Below are 18526 nucleotides of genomic sequence, written 5' to 3'. Positions count from 1 at the left end.
CACATCACAGTACTTGGTAATGAGAGATATACTGTATCTTACTGTTTGTACTCTTTGCATATCTTTGGCAAGCAACACCATTTATTAAATAAGGATTGGGATAAAAGTTGTGTGTTAAGTAATTAACATTATTATCATTATTAGTTCTTCTTGTCAAGGTCCTGAAAAGGTTTCAAAAGGTATGGGATAAATACAGTATATCACATCGTCTTTAAATATTCATTATAAGCCTTGTTATACACAATCAACTAATGATGTGATCTAAACACAAACCGCTCGCATTTCAACAGGCCAGAGGAAACAAAAACACTACCCGTCTCGCTTATACTGACTCAGACCAGTTCGGGTGCATGGCAGTTACCTTCCCTTACAATAAGATCGATTGATATCTGACTTTGACAATGTCCAGCCAATACTTTGAACATAGCTTGTCTGCACTAAATTCACCAGTTCTTTTACACTGCAAATGAATGTAATTCTCACACATGTTTACACACTCTGCTATTCAAATATCATATCATAACCCAGTATTAACACATTTGAAACAACAAGTCTTTCATTATGGCATTTTGAATGTGTTTTATCAAAGAGTAGAATACCAAGAATATCTCCACTGTTGCCTCTCCTTCCACCACTCCTCTTCAGTAATTATTGTATTCCATTTGTACTCTGTTATTCAATCAAATTTATGCTGAATTAACATATTAGAATGTTCTTAAAAGTTCCAGTATTAATTAGTTATCCTGAAAATACCTTATAACTACTTTACATAGAATAATTAGTATTTACATCAGTTGAGAGTGAAATGTGGGTGAGTAAAATGTGTTTTTGTTTGTAACATTTCATGCACACTTCTTTAATAAAAAATGAGTCAATATTAAGAGTCAAGAATGAATTACTAAACGATTAACATGTTTTCCAAATTTAGTTCTGTTTCACTTGGAATGTTCTGGAATATATTTTCAACACTTATCTCTAATTATTGTACTCCAGAAAAATTTATCATGGAAAAATTTCTACTCACATGATTTATGCTAGATTTGTGCTGGAATTGTAATAAATATCTGTGATATGATTTTACTGTGGCAACAAAATAAAATAAGGTAAGATGGACTTGCATATTGGATGATTCATTCACGCTATGTGGCGCTATGGCTGTTTCCAAGTATACCTCATATTGGATGATTTGTGGATTCCTCTGTGACTTGGTGTTTCCCTTCAGTTCCTCCTCCATGGTTTTCTTGCAGCTCTATGATGGTGGCAAGATGTAGTGTTGGCTGATTTCTGGTCCTGAAGTTGAAATCCATGCTCGTCATGGGTGATATAGGGTAGAATATTCTGATGAAATCTCTGTTGTTAAATATGTGCATTAATCACTCCAAAATAATGTATTTCTTGAAAATAAATGTACAATTTAGCACTCCACTCCACAAATGAACATAATCACTTGTTTAATCAGCGAATGTTCAGATAAAAAGATGATACCTCATACAACGTGCTGGGGTGTGGAAGTTTGTGGATCTTCACACAGTTTAAACAAAACTTCACAGTCCAAAAGTGATTACTGAATACTACTAAAATATATTTAAAGATCGTCCGTTTACTAGCGATTATTTTACACTAGTGTCAACTTCACACTCTCACCTTCTTTCACACAATGGATTTCTATCATTTGCAGAATGTTTGTTTGAGACAAATAATCCCTTTTGACTGTTTGATGTTAATAGATTAATGTTGAATTTATTAAATCCAATGTCTAATAAAACCAAGGAGTTTTCCCCAGCATGGATTGGTTTGCCATCCTAGCTTCTCACTGGGATTGGTTATCCAAATTTCCACTAGGTTGCTCAGCTTCGTAACAGGGACACCTCATGTAGGTTGCATGCTTATTATTACTACTTTATTTGACTTCAGGCACATTTCCTATAACATGAATGGCTTATAAACACGCTTTTGAGCTACCCTTTCTTTTTAAAAGCATATGTAGTTATATATAGAAAATCATCTACTTTCCAACTGCAAAGCTAACAGTCAACAAGTTTTGATTTTGAACGCTCTACTGATGATACAGATGTAGCACTTAACTTGCAAGGTAAGAAACAGTCCGGGTGTTAATGGGTCATGCCTGGACTGGGTTCAGTGAACTGAGGCTTGGCAGTCCTGTCTTGAGAGCAGACTGCTGCCACTGCTGTAGGCTATTCCAAGCTTGCCATGAGACAGACATGGGTCTTGGTCAACATCATTTTGACAGAGCTCGAGAGCTGCAGTTGCTTAAGTGCGGCCAGTATCTAGTATTCGGGTGATAGTGGGTTCGAACCCCACTGTCGGCAGCCCTGAAGATGGTTTTCCGTGGTTTCCCATTTTCATACCAGGCAAATCCTGGGGCTGTACCTTAATTAAGGCCATGGTCGCTTCCTACCCACTCCTAGCCCATTCCTGTCCAATCGTCGCCATAAGACCTATCTGTGTCGGTGCAAAATAAAGCAACTTGCAAAAAACATCATTTTGCCGGTATCTGCTAAAAATGTAGTAAAAATCCATCTGTATATTGCATAATTATGACATACAAAAAATTTACAAAGAAAGAAAGAAAGATAAATATAGAAAAAGCACAAATTGATTGCCCTTTTGCATAAAATTATAAGCTTACACTTGGCAAGTTGAATATGGGTACCAGAAAGATATTCTTCCTGTTGCAAGCTGATAATAGCACCTGAAGCAAAATAAATACAAATTAGCTTAAACTAATCACATCTGTATACAGTATAATGGCATACTGGCAAAATGAAGAAAATCCTTTCCTTCATAATGCACTATTCTTCATCTCTGCTACTTTTACCACTTGCACCATCCTCTTCTAATAACAGAAACCAGTTTTCGGGCTGCAAAACAATTTGCTCTTTCCACCATTACCACACGTTGCATTCGGGCACTGCAATTTACAGCCTGCTGCCATATTCCCGTGAATCTCATTGTAATTAATTACCACAGGTTTATAGGATGCAGTATTGCTCGCAGGTCAGCAGTGCTGACTAACACAGTGGACCACGTCCTCACAGTGTGTGCCAATCTCTCTGGCCTAAGGTGGAAATCCAGCCTACAGGAAACACTCAAACTCATACTAGTCAAAGACAAGAATATTCTTCTTTTGTTTGTAAGACTAAGTTTACTGGTTATTTTGAATGTTATCAGAAGTTGGAACTGTCTATGTCTGATATGTGCCCTGCCTGTGATGAGTTTCTTTTTGGAATAGCAGCCAAAACACAGAAAAGCAGATATTCCTGGAATTCTGCTAGAATTAGAAAGGAAATGCATAAAGGCTTTTTTTTGTAGAACATTGAATTTTAAGTACACATGGTGATTTCCATATTTTAGCAGGACTAACTGTTCAGGCTGCATATTCACTTTTTAAGGGTTCTAGACGTGCAGTATTTCTGACTTGGACTACTTTTTCATAAACTGCTTGTTCCCCTAATAAGCTATCATATACCTTATAATAATTTGAAAGAAATAAGCTTTCTAGAGGTGAAAGATGATTGAAATCAGCTGATTGGTTCCTTAGTTTACCTTCCATACAACCCTATCAAACTTTCTCTCTCTATAATATTAGTACTGATTATTCACTGTTTAATTGTTTTTGATGCTGTATAATCGGTTGTGCTCTCAAGCGCTATTAACTGTGTGTTGAAACTGTCTGTCTAATGTGCATCTTGTCTGAGATCAGCAAGTTTCTATAGGAATAGCTAAAGTTAATTCTTGTTGTGCATCACAAGTTTGTACTTGTAGATCTCATCGACCGGTGGCAGTGTACGAGGAGTGACCAGCCATGGTTCGACCAGTTCCCAGAATTTGAATCGTCCAGCTACAGCCCCTACTATTGCCACGTCATCCCACAACACACCAGGTGCTGGTGAGATATTTTCTTTGCTCTATGTTAATGTGTACACTTCTTGTCCAGGAGAACTAACAATTGCACTTTGTATTTTTGAAAGTGATAAGAATCGCTTATGAAATGACATATGCTCCATACAAGCATGTGTATGGATATGGTCCTATCTAATGTTGGTTCAGTGGTTCGAACTTTTCTTCATACGCTTGATACATACGCAGAGCTGCAGTGTCCAACAGGTATCCCAAATTAATGTTTAGACTCTTTGAACATGAACAACTGGAAAATGAATAACAAGAAGCAAGAACATTTTGTATGTCACAAATGTTCAAAATGATTACCATCAATAGCAGCACAGTCAGCAACTCTCGGAGCAACAAACAGCAGATAAGGTTTCCGTTGGAGTGGATTCACAGGCATTCACAATCGCATCTCTCATGGCATTCATTGTCTGTGACTTTGTGGTGTATGCACTGTTTTTCATAGTTTCCCACAGATAAAAATCAAATGTTATCTTTGAAGATCTTAGTATTGGAGAGGAACAAAGAAATGTCAAATCGCTGACTTGATATTGGTCTTGGTAGATACTCATCACTTCCTCATCAGCCTATCCTCCTCCCAACAAATGTTTCATGCAAGAGCACCCATATGTCTTGATGGGAAAGGGGCGATCCTTCTGGAAAACCCTTTTCATCTGGGTAGAGTTGGTGAAAACATGGTATGGTATCTTTCACATGTAATTCTTCCTTCAAAGAAGAGGCTCCACAAGTCCTCTGGCAAACATACTGCAATGTTGCCTCCACATTTCGTCTGTTTTCATTCTCTTTCTGCCTCACTGTCTCTTCCCATCATGAACAGTTCCTTCTCAAACTTATCACATAATCTTGTAATTGTTACACATAATGATGGCACAGCATCTAATATATATATATGTGTGTGTGTGTATACACACACACACACGTTCTCACATTTCCAAAAACACCTTAAAATCGAAAGAAAACTTCCTCACCTCAGTTATTTTGTCTTTAATTTTACCTAATGCCCGTTGTTAGTGACTGCAAAATGAACTTAAAACAGAAGAATGGCTACACATGCTCACGCACACTAAACATTGTCACTTAAGCTTCAAATACGACAGTCCCATCTGATTGATTGATTGATTGATTGATTGATTGATTGATTGATTGATTGATTGATTGATTGATTGATTGATTATTATTTTTTTATTATCCACAAATTGTAGGTATAATTTAGGGGTGGTGAGTGGAGAAAGGGCATAGCCCCACAAACACAAACGTGCCTCCATCCTACGTAAAATTACAACATTAAAATATAGTTATATTCTACATAGTGTGCTTATATACTGTTACCGTATTTACATAGACATATATTTACATAATATTCACAAGACCTGTTCAGCACACACACACACACACACACTCTCTCTCTCTCTCTCTCTCTCTCTCTCTCTCTCTCTCTCTCTCTCTCCAGCTAGAGCGGCTCACTCATGCCCACATTCACACAGTAGAAAAATTATGTTATGTACAGAAGATTTAATTATATATACAGTAGAACCTTGATTAAACGTTCCCCGAAACTACGTTTTTCCGTATTATTCGTTCAAATTATGTGGTCCCGCAAGCATCCTAATTAAATTATGTTGTAAAAATCCTGCATTATCCGTTCCTCAAAGAAACAATTTCCCAGATCAACCATCCAGAAATTTCAGTCCCATCAACGCTAAATCCTCAATCACGCGTTTTTCAAGAAACTGTATCTCACGAAATGACGGCCATGGCATACTTACGGATCTTGGTGTTAACGTCCCGTCATTGCGGTAATTTGAGGAAGTACTGTACCATACTGGAAAAGCGATCGACGGTAAACTTGCATAAGGGACCGTCTTAGCATCACATTCGGGTAGTATTGTTTAGAGAATCCTTGGAAAAGCAAAGTGTCCACAACAATTGGAAGGAGACAAGAGCCCATTTCAACAGATCTACTTGATGGAAATAACAATAAGTTAATTTATTAATTTGTCCACCTAATCAATACAATAAATCTTGTCTTTGTTGAATTACATTGACATGTTAATTAAAATGGTACATGTTTCGCCTTACATATAGGCATCATCGGCCATAGGTTTACAAGATTACAAAGACAAGATTTATTGTATTGATTAGGTGAAAAAATTAATAAATTATTGTTATTTCAATCAAATATCATCAATACGGATCAAAAATTATATTTATCACTTGTAATAAGATCTACTTGAAGACGGAACGAGTTTCGTCAAATGTTCGTACTATCAAAATGTCTACATTATGTCCAGGATTACATGTTTATTTTTTTACTTTTTTTGAGTATATTGCCGAACAGGTTTTCGAAACTGCTCCTTCTAAAGTAACACAAGTTTAGTATTTTAATATTATCGTATACCAGTACGATTATGTTATCGAAACCAGAACACATGTTGCACCTTACATACTCAACATAAAGCTATGGGAGGTTTTAGAATTGCCTATTACTGTTTTGGTCCTAATATAGGACTGGGAATTTCACATTTTTGTGTTAAAATGTTATAAAAACTGCAGTCGTACCGACTTGTAGAGCTTTCCAGCTGAGTCAAGGCCACGAATAACCGTAATTTCGGAAGTGTTAATGATATTTTTTCTCTTTCTAATTTGATTATGATTATTGATGGGCAGAATTGCAATTGAATATAATGCGTTCGAGAACTTAAGGATCGGTACTTACATTCAAAACCATATGCTCGAGTTCAACATAACCTTTAAAAGTTGATGTAGGCCTAATTTACGCTGTACAAGATTTCTATAAACTGACTATGAACAGTATACCGGTGACCAAATTACAATGGAAGATTAAAAAAAAAACAGGGATTTCGCAATCATGTTGGGCGCTTTTGTATCTAATTTGCTTCATTTTATTAGATTAGAGAATTAAAAACTACTTGTGGTCGATTGTTGTTTGATTTGGCGTTACCGTACAGGTATTAGATTTTTCGAAAAGTTTGGCTGATCAAAGTTGCTGAACTGAAAGAAGTTTTCAGGGGAAACTGACGAAGTTTTCCCAGTAAAACTGAATGTAAAGTTTTGAGATTTTTAACTCGCCTACCGGTAATTAAGGTTTGAAGCCAGCCCCACCGTCTAACTTGGCTGCCTCTCACCCGGAGGGCCCGGATTTGATTACCAACCATGTGAGGCATTTTTACGTGGATATGAGGGCTGGTTTCAGGTTCACTCATTCTAAGATTACCTTTAATTTTGGAGCTATTAAATGGTGAGATGGCGACCCCAGTCTAGAGAGCCAGGAATAATGGCTGAGAGGATTCGTCACACTGACCATGCGTCACCTCGTAATCTGCAGGCCTTCGGACCGAGTAGCGGTTGCTTGGTAGACAGAAGACCCATTGGGGCTGTAATTTGGTTTGGTTTAGGAGTGCTTGTAAGATTATAAGTACCGTATACATATTTCATTTTTGTGATGTTTAGCCAAATTGTTGATGGTTCATTCGTTCCCGGATTTTCCGTTTTCCCGTGTTTTTTCTGTGGTCCCTCCAAAAACTGAGAATCGAGGTTCCACTGTACATTCTTTTTACCTCTTTACAAAAAATTTCTGCAGGTAGTTCTTTTATCTGTGTTCCATTCCACAGCCGAGCAGAACGAATAAAGAAGCCACTTTGTTATGATGCTCTTCTTGCAAATGGATGGAAAAGGGACACACCTCAACCTCTTTGGGCAGAATGATAGTTCAGCTGTAAGTGGTTGAAAGGATTTATGTGAATGTTACCTGCGAGGCATTTTCTCAGAAAAGCAATATCTATTTGTTTACAGAGAGCTATTATGGGGGGCAGTGATCTGGCTGTATTTAAATGACTGTGTTGAGTAATTAGTTATTCTGCTCAGTGTTGAACTCCCTCTAGTTTCGTCACATTCTCCATTATAGCGGGGTGCAAGGAAGGAAGCCCGTACAACAGTATAGGCCATACTAATGCCAAATAGGCTGTCTGAACTGCTTTATCCATGGATGGATGGGATGGGATGGGATGGGATGGGATGGGATGGGATGGGATGGGATGGGATTGGACTGGACGGACGGACGGACGGACGGACAGATGGCATCCAAAGAGTGTTGACATTAGTTTGGGACACGCTGTATATGGTGGTAAAAAGTACAAAGCCTATACCAGGTGAGATTTGCTGGTAGTAGCAGCAGATGTGTTTTGAAATGTTGAATTGGAAGGCAATTATTTATTAGCAAAGTGTGAATGATGTCTGGAGATAATGCAGTTAGTTGCACCTTTATCAGCATTTGGGATGTAGATGAGCTCACCTCAAGCACACACTTTACATGTTGATTCATTCTGCTTGCTCATCACACATTATGGTCCATCACAGTCGAAGGTGAGAGACCCTGCACTATATTGAACTTACTCTTCATGCTGCCAGCCGCACAAGATGCTCAAATACAATATCGTTTCAGATGCGCCAGGGCAGCATTGTCTTGTTACATAGTGCTTTGACAACCATGACCTAGCTGTATGTTTACAGTGTCATGGAAACACCATCACTTACTTATGAATGCAAGGCTTAGAATACTTACAGAAGCCACTTAAAATGTCTGGAAAGATATTACTAATTCTTTCTTCTAAGAATATTGAGGGTAAAAGGGGCACCCCGTATGGGTGGGGAAAGCAGATGAATAATACACCCATGGTATCTCCTTCCTGTCATAAGAGGTGATTAAAAGGCTCGACCAGGGGATGTTGATATTAGAACCCCGTGTGGTTAGAGGCGCGCAGCTGTAAGCTTTCATCCGGGAGATAGTGGGTTCGAACCCCACTGTCGGCAGCCCTGAAGATGGTTTTCCGTGGTTTCCCATTTTTGCACCAGGCAGATGCTGGGGCTGTACCTTAGTGAAGGCCATGGCCGCTTCCTTCCCATTCCTAGGCCTTTCCTATCCCATCCTCGCCATAAGACCTATCTGTGTCGGTTCCTTCATTATGTTTTTTGGCACATTTTAGCTTGTATTATGTAAATTACTTCAACCTCCCCCCCTCTTTTTCACGAGTTGAAACATGTTTGAATTTGATTACTCCATCTAATAATGGAATTATAATGATGTGTATTGAATTAGGAGGATACACTTTATTTAGTAAAACTACCCATCATATATTTTCTCTGCTGAGTTTCAACAGTTATTTAGTATGCTTCTAGTTTGGTCTTTTTATCAGTTCCTCTGCATCCTGGAGTATTTTTCTAGTTCTCCATTTGTTTATTTTGTATCCGTTTTCCTATGTAGTTTCATAAAATCAGCTTCATGGTCTGTATCGCACTTACACAGATTCACAACTAAATATTTTTTATTTTCCACCTTGTCGATACACTAAATTGGTTAAAGCAACTTATTGGTTAAAAGTGGTATATGTTTTTTATATTATAAACCTCTTCAGTCACATAACACTGTTTAGATGAAAAATTCATATAATGACAAAGTATCAATGCCTTATATACACAATATTTTATAAAATTACCATATGATTAAATAAATAAATCAATGCTTTAGAGGAAGTGTCCTTAAAATTAACATAAGAAGATTGACAATATTAAAAACAAAATACTTAAGATAAATTACATAAATTCTTCCTACAATTGAAAGCAATTGTCAAGGAAACACTTGTATAATAATCCATAGAGAATATGTCCTAACAATTATTCATTTCTTAAAAAGTTCATGAAAAAAAAGGCCAATTTATAAAGTAAAAATTATACATTTATAAGTAATTGTTGAAATGAAGAAATCCAGATTTCATAACGTGGCTCCTATTGCTATTACTAATTCCTAGTTGTCATTTCTTTTTAAACCTGCTTTCCTCTGGAACAGTATCTCCTGCCATTTTTTTACGGTCTTGTGTCTGGTGTAGTAGTGATGATCTTCCAGGTCTATATGCAAACTGATTTTCATGTAACGTTGAGTTCAGTTGCACCGTTCTGATGTATTTATCCAGAATTTTCTCCAATGCTTTCAGCATAAAGGAGGTTAAACATAATGGTCTGTATGCTTTGGCATGTTTCATCCTATAAAGGCTCCAGGGCCAGATGAGATACTTCCAATACTCCTACAGGAAGAATGAGAGATACTCGTCAATGCCCTGACGGACCTTTTCAGAGCTAGTCTAGCTTTAAAGTACGTGCCAAAATCATGGTCTGAAGCTAAAGCAGTATTCATACCTAAGCCTGGAAGGGCAAATTAGGCTTGTTTCCTAGGTTTAGTATCGTCAACTCAGTTCCAATAATAAACTCTAGTAAAGACTCACCTCTTGCATTACAGTTTGTGCTGCCCCATGCCATGTGGTGTGAATATGCATCTGCTCCAAGGACTAGGTATTCGTTCGCCTTTCCTCTTTGCGTTGCAAATTAGGTTCTCAACTTCTTCTGAGAGGGGCAGATTATAGTCCAGCCGCTGTCTGTCCGGCCCTGACAAATTGTGATGAAAAGAAAAAATAAGAGTAGGGAAGAGTATTGCCAACCTGCGGCGATTTGAAACTATACATATAACCTTGAAAACACTCTTATGAATTTACAATGTGCTGTACAATTTTAATATTAAATCACTGAAACCTACACCCCTCGCCGATTTGATATTATTGTTTTAATTAAAGTTATTTTACCACAAAGAATACTATGAGTTCTGCTAGTGGTAGAATAATCGTCACGATTTGCAGTGCCTGACGTCACTGACACACCAGATTTAAGATTTAGCAGCAAGCACCAATCACCGTTCATGTCGCCACGACTCTCTTGTACTGCTAGTGCAGTGATGCCACTTCTTTGAAGAGGAACACGTGGCCTCAGTTGCTCGCTAGCCTGCATGAAGTGCATGTGTTCGCAGTGTGTGTAAGCTGTTTGTTTTTGTTATTGTGACATGGCCAGTGGATCATCGGAAACGACTAAGGAAAAAATCAGTTGTTATAAGAGCCAAAGCCGTGAATTTATATACCGGCTATGTGAATATTTTGAGGAAGAGTGTGATAACGGTGGGCCTCTTCTTCCTATTACAAAAGTGGTGGATCGAGTTTGTGATGCTTTAAAAGTAGGTAGGACAACTGTGAAAAGTGTTACAAAAGAAAAGTGTCCAGTGGATCTTAATACACCCTCTGAAGTGTAAGTGAAAAACGAAGACCAAGACGTCACTAGGTACATTTCAAAAGGATGCAATAAAGCAACATTTTTATAGTTATTACATGAGGAGGGAATTTCTCACGCGTGATAAATTACTTGACTCTTTGAAAGAATTGCTTATTCAGTGGAGGAAAGACCAGTTTAAGTAAAATACTGAGAAAACTTGGCTTTCGTTGGAAAAATTTTCAGGGAGAAAAGCTGTGATGGAGAGAAGTGAAATTGTAGCATGGCGAGGTAGATTTTTGAGGGAAATTCTGAAGATTAGTCCTGATAAAGTGGTGTGGTTAGATGAAACGTGGGTAAATGCCGGACATTCTAAAACGATGGCCTGGACAGATGAAACTGCAGCAGGGACTTTTAAAGCACCTTTTGGGAAGGGAAATAGGCTTATTTTGCTTCATGCAGGTGGCATCAATGGATTTGTTCCGGGAGCTATGCTTCTTTTCAGATCAAAGAGCACTCATGATTATCACAAAGAAATGAATGGGATTACTTTCACAACGTGGTTTAAAAATTCTTTGCTACCAAATATAAGTCCCAATTCCATAATTGTTATGGACAATGACCCCTATCACTCTGTGCATCTAAACAAAGCACAGACAATGAAAGACAGAAAATGTATCATTCTTCAGTGGTTGGTGGGATAATGTACCGGGGATATCTGCAGAAATGACAAAGGCAGAGCTGCTACAAAGTTTTAAAACTCCATAAGGCTAGTGTGTGGCGTATTCCCTTTGGATTAGTCCCTGTGAGTACATAATTTGTTTCATTTCATTACAATATATTATTGTTTCGGCACTACTATTCTATGAGCATGTTGAAGTTTTATTGTAACGGCGACGTTTTTATTGCCACATTGATACTATTTTTAGGATTTTATTTTTTTCTGACTTATTTTAATTACGGTGATACTATTCACACAGTTCAGTTTTAATGATGTTATTTTATATTACGTCTATAGTCTACTATTTTTGAGTTACGGTTATTCTATTCTCTGAGTGTGCTTAATTTTGACTGGAATGTTTTGTTATTATCTTTACGCTGTTCTTGGAGTGCAGTTAATTTTAATTGGAACGTTTTATTATCATGATTACACTAGTGTTGGTTTTCAATATGTTAGAGGTAATTTTCGCACATTTCCGTCGCATTAACACAGAATCTGATCTACATATACGTGAAATATTTTAGGTGTGTGTGTTTGTATATATCGTATGGTTCAAAATCGGCAACACTGTCTGAGGAACGTCAGGGCCGGACAGCCAGCAGCTCGACTGTAGTAGAGTCATATGGGAGGTATGCAGAACCTATGGTTATTTCTCTGGGACCTTCCCAATTTCTAAGTTTTATCTTGGCCGCCACTAAGTCCTTTGAACAGTGTTCCTGCAACAGAAGGCATTTTAGTTTTCTGCTCACAAGTAAATGTGTTCTAGGCATATTCAATATAATATTGTACATTAGCTTACCTCCAGATTCTGCCACTCCTGCTACTCTGCCCTTAACTACACATGGCTCTTTTGTAATAGCCACATCGATAGCCTTGGTCTTGAACTTCCTGACGAAATTGGCCAGAGCTGATTTTTTTATGTTGTAGGTTGGCCTGTGGAACTTTCAGTACCATCCTTGCCAACGCTAGGTTTTTTTTCCCCCTTAATTATTTGAAATTTGATCTGCCCAAGTCCAAACTTGGCCTTAAGGCCTCTCTTCTTGAGCTCTTCAAAATCTCTTTCATTAAGGCCCAAAACAATTGTCCTTCCTGGGTCACCAGTAGTTGTTGCATTCAGCACTCTCCACTCTTGTGTTAAAAGTTTGGTACTGTGCTGATTGATTTTGACAAGAACATCCTCCACTTTCATCTTGTCAAAAGGAGGTGAGATCTTGGTGATGACCTTGGTCGTGATCCGCACCTTTCTTGCGTCCGCCACCTCTAGGGTCTCCCCTTTCAGTGGGTTACAATTTGATACTGTCTGTTGCAGCCAACTTTTTGTTTCTGGATTTGCACAGATCAATACCATAGTTTCACTTTCCAGTCTTGGTGACTCAAGGAAGCCTGGCAGATATCCGGCATTATTTGTGCTATCAGAACAGATGACAATTCAGTTACGTCTTCCTCCTTGAGTTTTCCATCTGGAAAGGTCTTGGGTATTATTGTGACCGTAACTGAGGATAGTCTTTCCGAAAAGGACATGACTTTTTCTTCCTTCTGTTTCTTGAAGGGTAGTTTTGTAGCCGAACTTGATGGTGTGCTTTCCTTCGGCCTTAGCCTTTTGGGCATAGTCATTGGCATAGCATCTCGCCGATCCCTGTTGCTTGGCTTCTTCTCCACCCAAGTCCCAGCCGCTATCTTGGCTTCTTTCCTCGCCTTCTTCTTTTCCTTGTAGTAGGCACTTGTGCGAGGTGGTCTATTTATATGCATCCTATTTAGTTTCAATGCCAATATCTTCAGGTCTTTCTCAGTGGAATCTCCTATTTCCTTTTGTCCAGACTTCTGCTTTCCTGTTGCTTCTTCTGTTTCTTCTTCAGATTTGGATTCAGCCTGCCCTACTGGGATTTCTGTCTCCATATTCTCCTCTTGGACCTGCCGCTGGACCTGCTCCTCTGGAGCTTCCATATACTCCCTTGGTATTTGTTTAGATGATTCATTTGGTATATCCATGGTTCCATATGATGTAGGGTTTTTGCCCCTTCTATGGTCCTGAGCGGCGTTCTCACCATCCGTGATGAGGCATTCCGCCAGACATTGTCCTCCCGCAACTCAGGCTCTCTGTAGCAGGCACCACGCCCCTCAGCCGTCCATCCAGCAGTCCGCCCCTGGCCCGAACCCGACCAAGTTTGTTCCACCTTCAGTAGACCTACTCATGTGGTTCCCACTTGGCATTCCCATGACTGAGTTCACAGCCATGGGTTCCCTTAGGTTGGGTTCGCCCCGTTCTCATCCTGTGGCTCGTTCAGGCTACGTAGGGCAAAGTGATTGTTGGTTCCAGTACACCGCAGTGAGCTGTCACCTCAATCACCAGTACCCACTTCACCCGAACCACCGTATCACCCATGCGGAGGTAACATGGATGCCTCTCTAGCATGTGTGGATGAGGTTTCCACTTCCAAGCCTTGGCTTGGGCCAGTAACAATAGTTGTTGGGTAGTTATGCTTTTAACTTTATCACTTCTAGTGTTAAGCTAGTAGTAAGTTCAATCTATAGTATAGTAAGCCGTAGTGTTAAGTACTGGAAATACTTAAGTTGTGTGCGAATTTGTATATAATGACGCTGGCTTTAGAAAGTTAGACTAGTAGTATTTCTTGTCATATTTTCTTTCCATGGAATTGCTGTTGTTGTTGTTGTTGTTGTTGTTGTTGTTGATATATACTAATTGCAAAAGCTGTGTTAGTATTGGAGATCGTCACTCTGAATGGTTCAATACAACCAAAGGAGTACAACAAGGAAGTGCCTTATCACCTCTTCTATTCGTAACAGTTATGGATACCATTTTAAAGGAACTTAAATTAAAATGTAATAAAGATCTTCAGGCTCTGGTGTTTGCAGACGATGTGGCAATATGGGATGAAACGGAGGAGGGAGTGCAAAATAATCCGAATGCATGGTGTAAGAAGTTTGATGATTATGGAATGAAATTGAACCCATCAAAAACAGCAGCATTGAAAATCAGCAGACATAATACAGAATGCAACATAAAAATACAGGACCACAAAGTTGAAGTAGTACACCAATTCAGTTATTTAGGAAACATAATGGCTAGTAATAACAGAGCTGAGATAGAAATAACAAACATAGTAACCAAAGACTCTAACTTCTACAGTATCGTGACACCTACTATGGGATGAGAAGGTCCCACAAAGAACAAAAATGATCCTGTAAAAGTCATATTTCATTCCCATCCTTACATATTCTCTGGAAACCTGCACACTAACATCAAAGGATTGTAGTAGGATTCAAGCCTCTGAAATGAAATTTCTTAGAGCTGCCCTCCAAAAGACACGACTTGATCTAGACTTAAGTGGTTTGGGCATGTTAAACGAATGAATAGCACAGTGTTACCATGTGCTTATTTGGAAAAGAGAATAACGGGTGGAAGACCAAGAAGAAGATGGATGGACCAACTGAGGGAAGACGCGGAGAGAAGAGGATGGAATTGGGAATCTGTCATGGACAAGAAAATCTTTTTGAATAGGCAACTTTGGAAGACACTCATTTTCAAACACCCTACCTGGCTCGCTGGAAGGGCAAACCGATGATGATGATGACCCTTGTTGTTGTTATTGTTGTAGGGTAATTATGGTTTAACTTCACTTTATTATCACTTATAATGTTAAGCTAGTAGTAAGCTCAACCTATAGTATTTTAGGCCGTAGTGTTAAGCACTGGAAATACTTAACTTGGGTGTGAATTTGTATATGATGATGCTGGATTTAGAATGTTAAACTAGTACTATTTCTTGTAATATTTCCTTTCCATGGAATTGCTTGTTGTACTCTTGCTTGCTTGTTTGTTTGTTTGTTGGGTAGTTATGTTTACTTTACTTTATTATTACACTACTGTAAGTGACCATTGCCACCAGGATATTTCCCATTTGCGATGTAAAATAAAAGTAACTTATTCCTACGGTTAAAAACAATTTGCAAAATTTTTATTCTGATCTTCACCAATAATGTCAAAATGGCAACAATGTTGTCTGCAGTGATGCTTGTCCGTGGTCTCCTTTCATGAGGTTCATTTTCCACAGCTTCTCCTCCTGCCACAAATTTTTTTTAGCCCACTCTTAAACCCAAGTCTGCGAAACCATGCACGGAGCCCCCTCAAAATTTCGGAAGGTTTGGTGCCCTCATTTGCGAGAAATTTTATAATGATGTGTTGCGCAACCAACATGTGTACCTCTTGTTCACTCGTGGCATACTGTCGTTCGCATGCACAAACTGCATATCCAGACACACCCACCAACATCCTGGCGAATTGTTACTAACAGCAGGAGTACATTCAAATTCCTGTTAATATTTGATACACCTTCGTAGAAGATCTAGGATTGATGAGGAGAAAGCCCATCTACTTGGGAGAATCAAATATAAATAGGATTTTATTTTTTAAATTCATTTATTGAAAAACACAAGGCAATTACAATTTATTTTTCCACATAGTTTCCTGCTGTGGAAATGCATTTGTTCCAGTGTATGGGCAGCTTTTTGATGCCCTCATCGTAAAAAGAACAGGGTCGGGTCACCAGCCAGTTACGCATGAAGTCTTCCACACTCTCGTCATCTTCAAATCTTTGCCCTCCTAGAGCTTCTTTAAGCGGTCTGAACAAATGGAAATCGCAGGGCTATAAGTCCGGGCTGCAAGGAGGATGATCAAGTGTAGTCCAGTGCATTTCCTTTTGCAGCGATATGCAACCCTTGCCTTGTTCAACAGCTCGCAGTAGTAAGCAGCAGTTATTGTGCATTGCTCGTGCAAAAAAATCAGTCAGTAAAATGCCTCGCCGATCAAAAAAAGAAAAAAAACGGTTGCAAGAACCTTGCCAGCTGACAGTCTAGTCTCGGCTTTCACTGTTGTTGCCTGCCCTTTCCTCCACCACTCCTTACTGGCTTATTTGGATTCGGGAATGTATTAGTGGACCTATGTTTTGGAGCAGGTGACGGTCCGACTCAAAAATGCATCGCCTTCTTCTGCAAACCTTGCTGCAAGTCTCTGACAGACCTCCAAATGTTTCAACTTCCGACTTTCGGTCAAAAGACAGCACACTTCATGGAACTGTAGGTCGCTCGTGATAATTGCTTGACAACTCCCATAACTGATTCCGACTTGTTCTGCAATTTCTGATACTCTCGCCTGTCGATCGTCGTCAATGATGTCTTTAACCGCACAAATGTTTTTCACCTGTAATGCTTGCCCGAGGATGGCAGTCGTGTTGCTGATTTGGTGCCGCTTCCGTACCCGGTGTGCAGACTTAGGGATGATCAAAATCATATAAGAATGATGTGCAACAATACCTTAAGTAGCAGAAAGGAGAGATCCTTCCTTCATGCTTTTGCCAGAAACCCACCATCCCGCCCCAAAAAGTATTCTTACTTATATAGAAGAATTAAAACTGAGACTGTGTAAATGAGCTGATTGCAACCATGTGCTGTGTTCCTATTGGCCGGCCAATGTTCGCGATGAGTTCCTATTCGCCGGACAAGCTTTCTAATGTCTCCGACAGAACTTGCATCGTGTGCAAGTACAATGCTGCCATATTCGCCAGAAGTAAAAGAACCATGAATTTCAAACATACCAGACTGTAGAAATCTAGTGTATTCACTCCAGTCTGTAACACACAACTTTGCCAAGAGATATATATATGAATTATACCTTAAAATGCTTGTAGAAGAGAGATGTGTTCATTACCAATGCCACAGATCCACCCAGGCCGCCCAAAACGGCACATTTACTTTTATAACGTAATGGAAGAATTCATTCGCCGACGTGACGTCATTCCCAGGATTCCTAACTCGCTGCTTCCATTACCAAAACACACAAAATAAAAACACTGTGTTACCTCGCATGCCAAGAAAGAAAAAAAAAGTAGCTGTAACCTATTTTTGCAAATCCAGGCGAAACTCTCTCATGAGAACAGTGGCCTCGTTTTGGGGCCACACTCCCTTCGAGAGGCTCTTAACTATGGCCGCAGCAGATATTGCCCGCACAGCAAGAAAAAAATTTAATTTACTAGTATCGTATAATGTCGTAACAGTTGGTGACAGATCGCTGGTAGACTCTCCTATCGGCAATCTCGTGAATGAAAAAGAAAAGAAGAGCCCCCGCCGCAGAGCCTCCGAGCCCAATGGTCTTGTCACTAAGAATGTGTAAGTTGGCATGCCTCCCGAGTGTGACTTCGCCAGAGTCACGCCATGTTGGATGTCTAACCTCACTTTCCCATACCGGGTATGGAAGCTTTTCGGCTGATTTTCCACACGTTCTCATCCTTCCGTGAACTTTTTATGCCAGGCAGACACACGCGTCCTTTACAATGTTTGATCACCGAACTGTGCAGTCAATCTCTGGCAAATTTCTGCTGCTGTAACTCCTTCACGAGCAAGAAATTTTATAATTATGCGTTGCGCAGTGGAGGGGTGCACCTGTTGCTCCGAAATCGTGAGTGTTACTGACGAAACGGCTGGAAATTTCTAACAGCATGCCCTCCCCACTCCTAATGGCCCCGCCTAAGCATAGCAGAAGCGCAGGGCCAGTCCTACAAACTGTTGATGTTCAGGACCAAAAATCCTGTTTATATTTGATCAACCTTCATATTTGAAGAGGGCAGTATATTAAGATTTTGAGAATGTCCTTTTGTTTTCTCGTTTATCCTTGTCATCACTTTCCACACTGACCTGTCATTATGTTTGTCCATTTGTGAGTTCCTTTCCCTGTTCTCGTCCCTCTATATTTCACTTG

At 39.3% G+C, this 18526-nt stretch overlaps 1 protein-coding gene across 3 annotated transcripts in view; it reads left to right on the top strand.

Moving 5' to 3' along the window:
* LOC136865988 (coiled-coil domain-containing protein 28A) overlaps nt 1-18526 on the top strand; it is a 113133-nt gene that overhangs the window by 34509 nt on the left and 60098 nt on the right. For all 3 annotated transcript variants that reach the window (XM_067142585.2, XM_067142584.2, XM_068226583.1), the window contains exon 3: nt 3787-3910. In XM_067142585.2, coding sequence (XP_066998686.1) covers nt 3787-3910 — 124 coding nt within the window. The remainder of the gene's footprint in view (nt 1-3786; nt 3911-18526) is intronic.

The sequence above is a fragment of the Anabrus simplex genome, chromosome 3 (genome assembly GCF_040414725.1).
Source record: "Anabrus simplex isolate iqAnaSimp1 chromosome 3, ASM4041472v1, whole genome shotgun sequence".
In the NCBI taxonomy this organism is placed as follows: Eukaryota; Metazoa; Arthropoda; class Insecta; order Orthoptera; family Tettigoniidae; genus Anabrus; species Anabrus simplex.
Note: the sequence above shows the minus strand (reverse complement) of the source record. Positions and strands in the feature narration are given on the sequence as shown.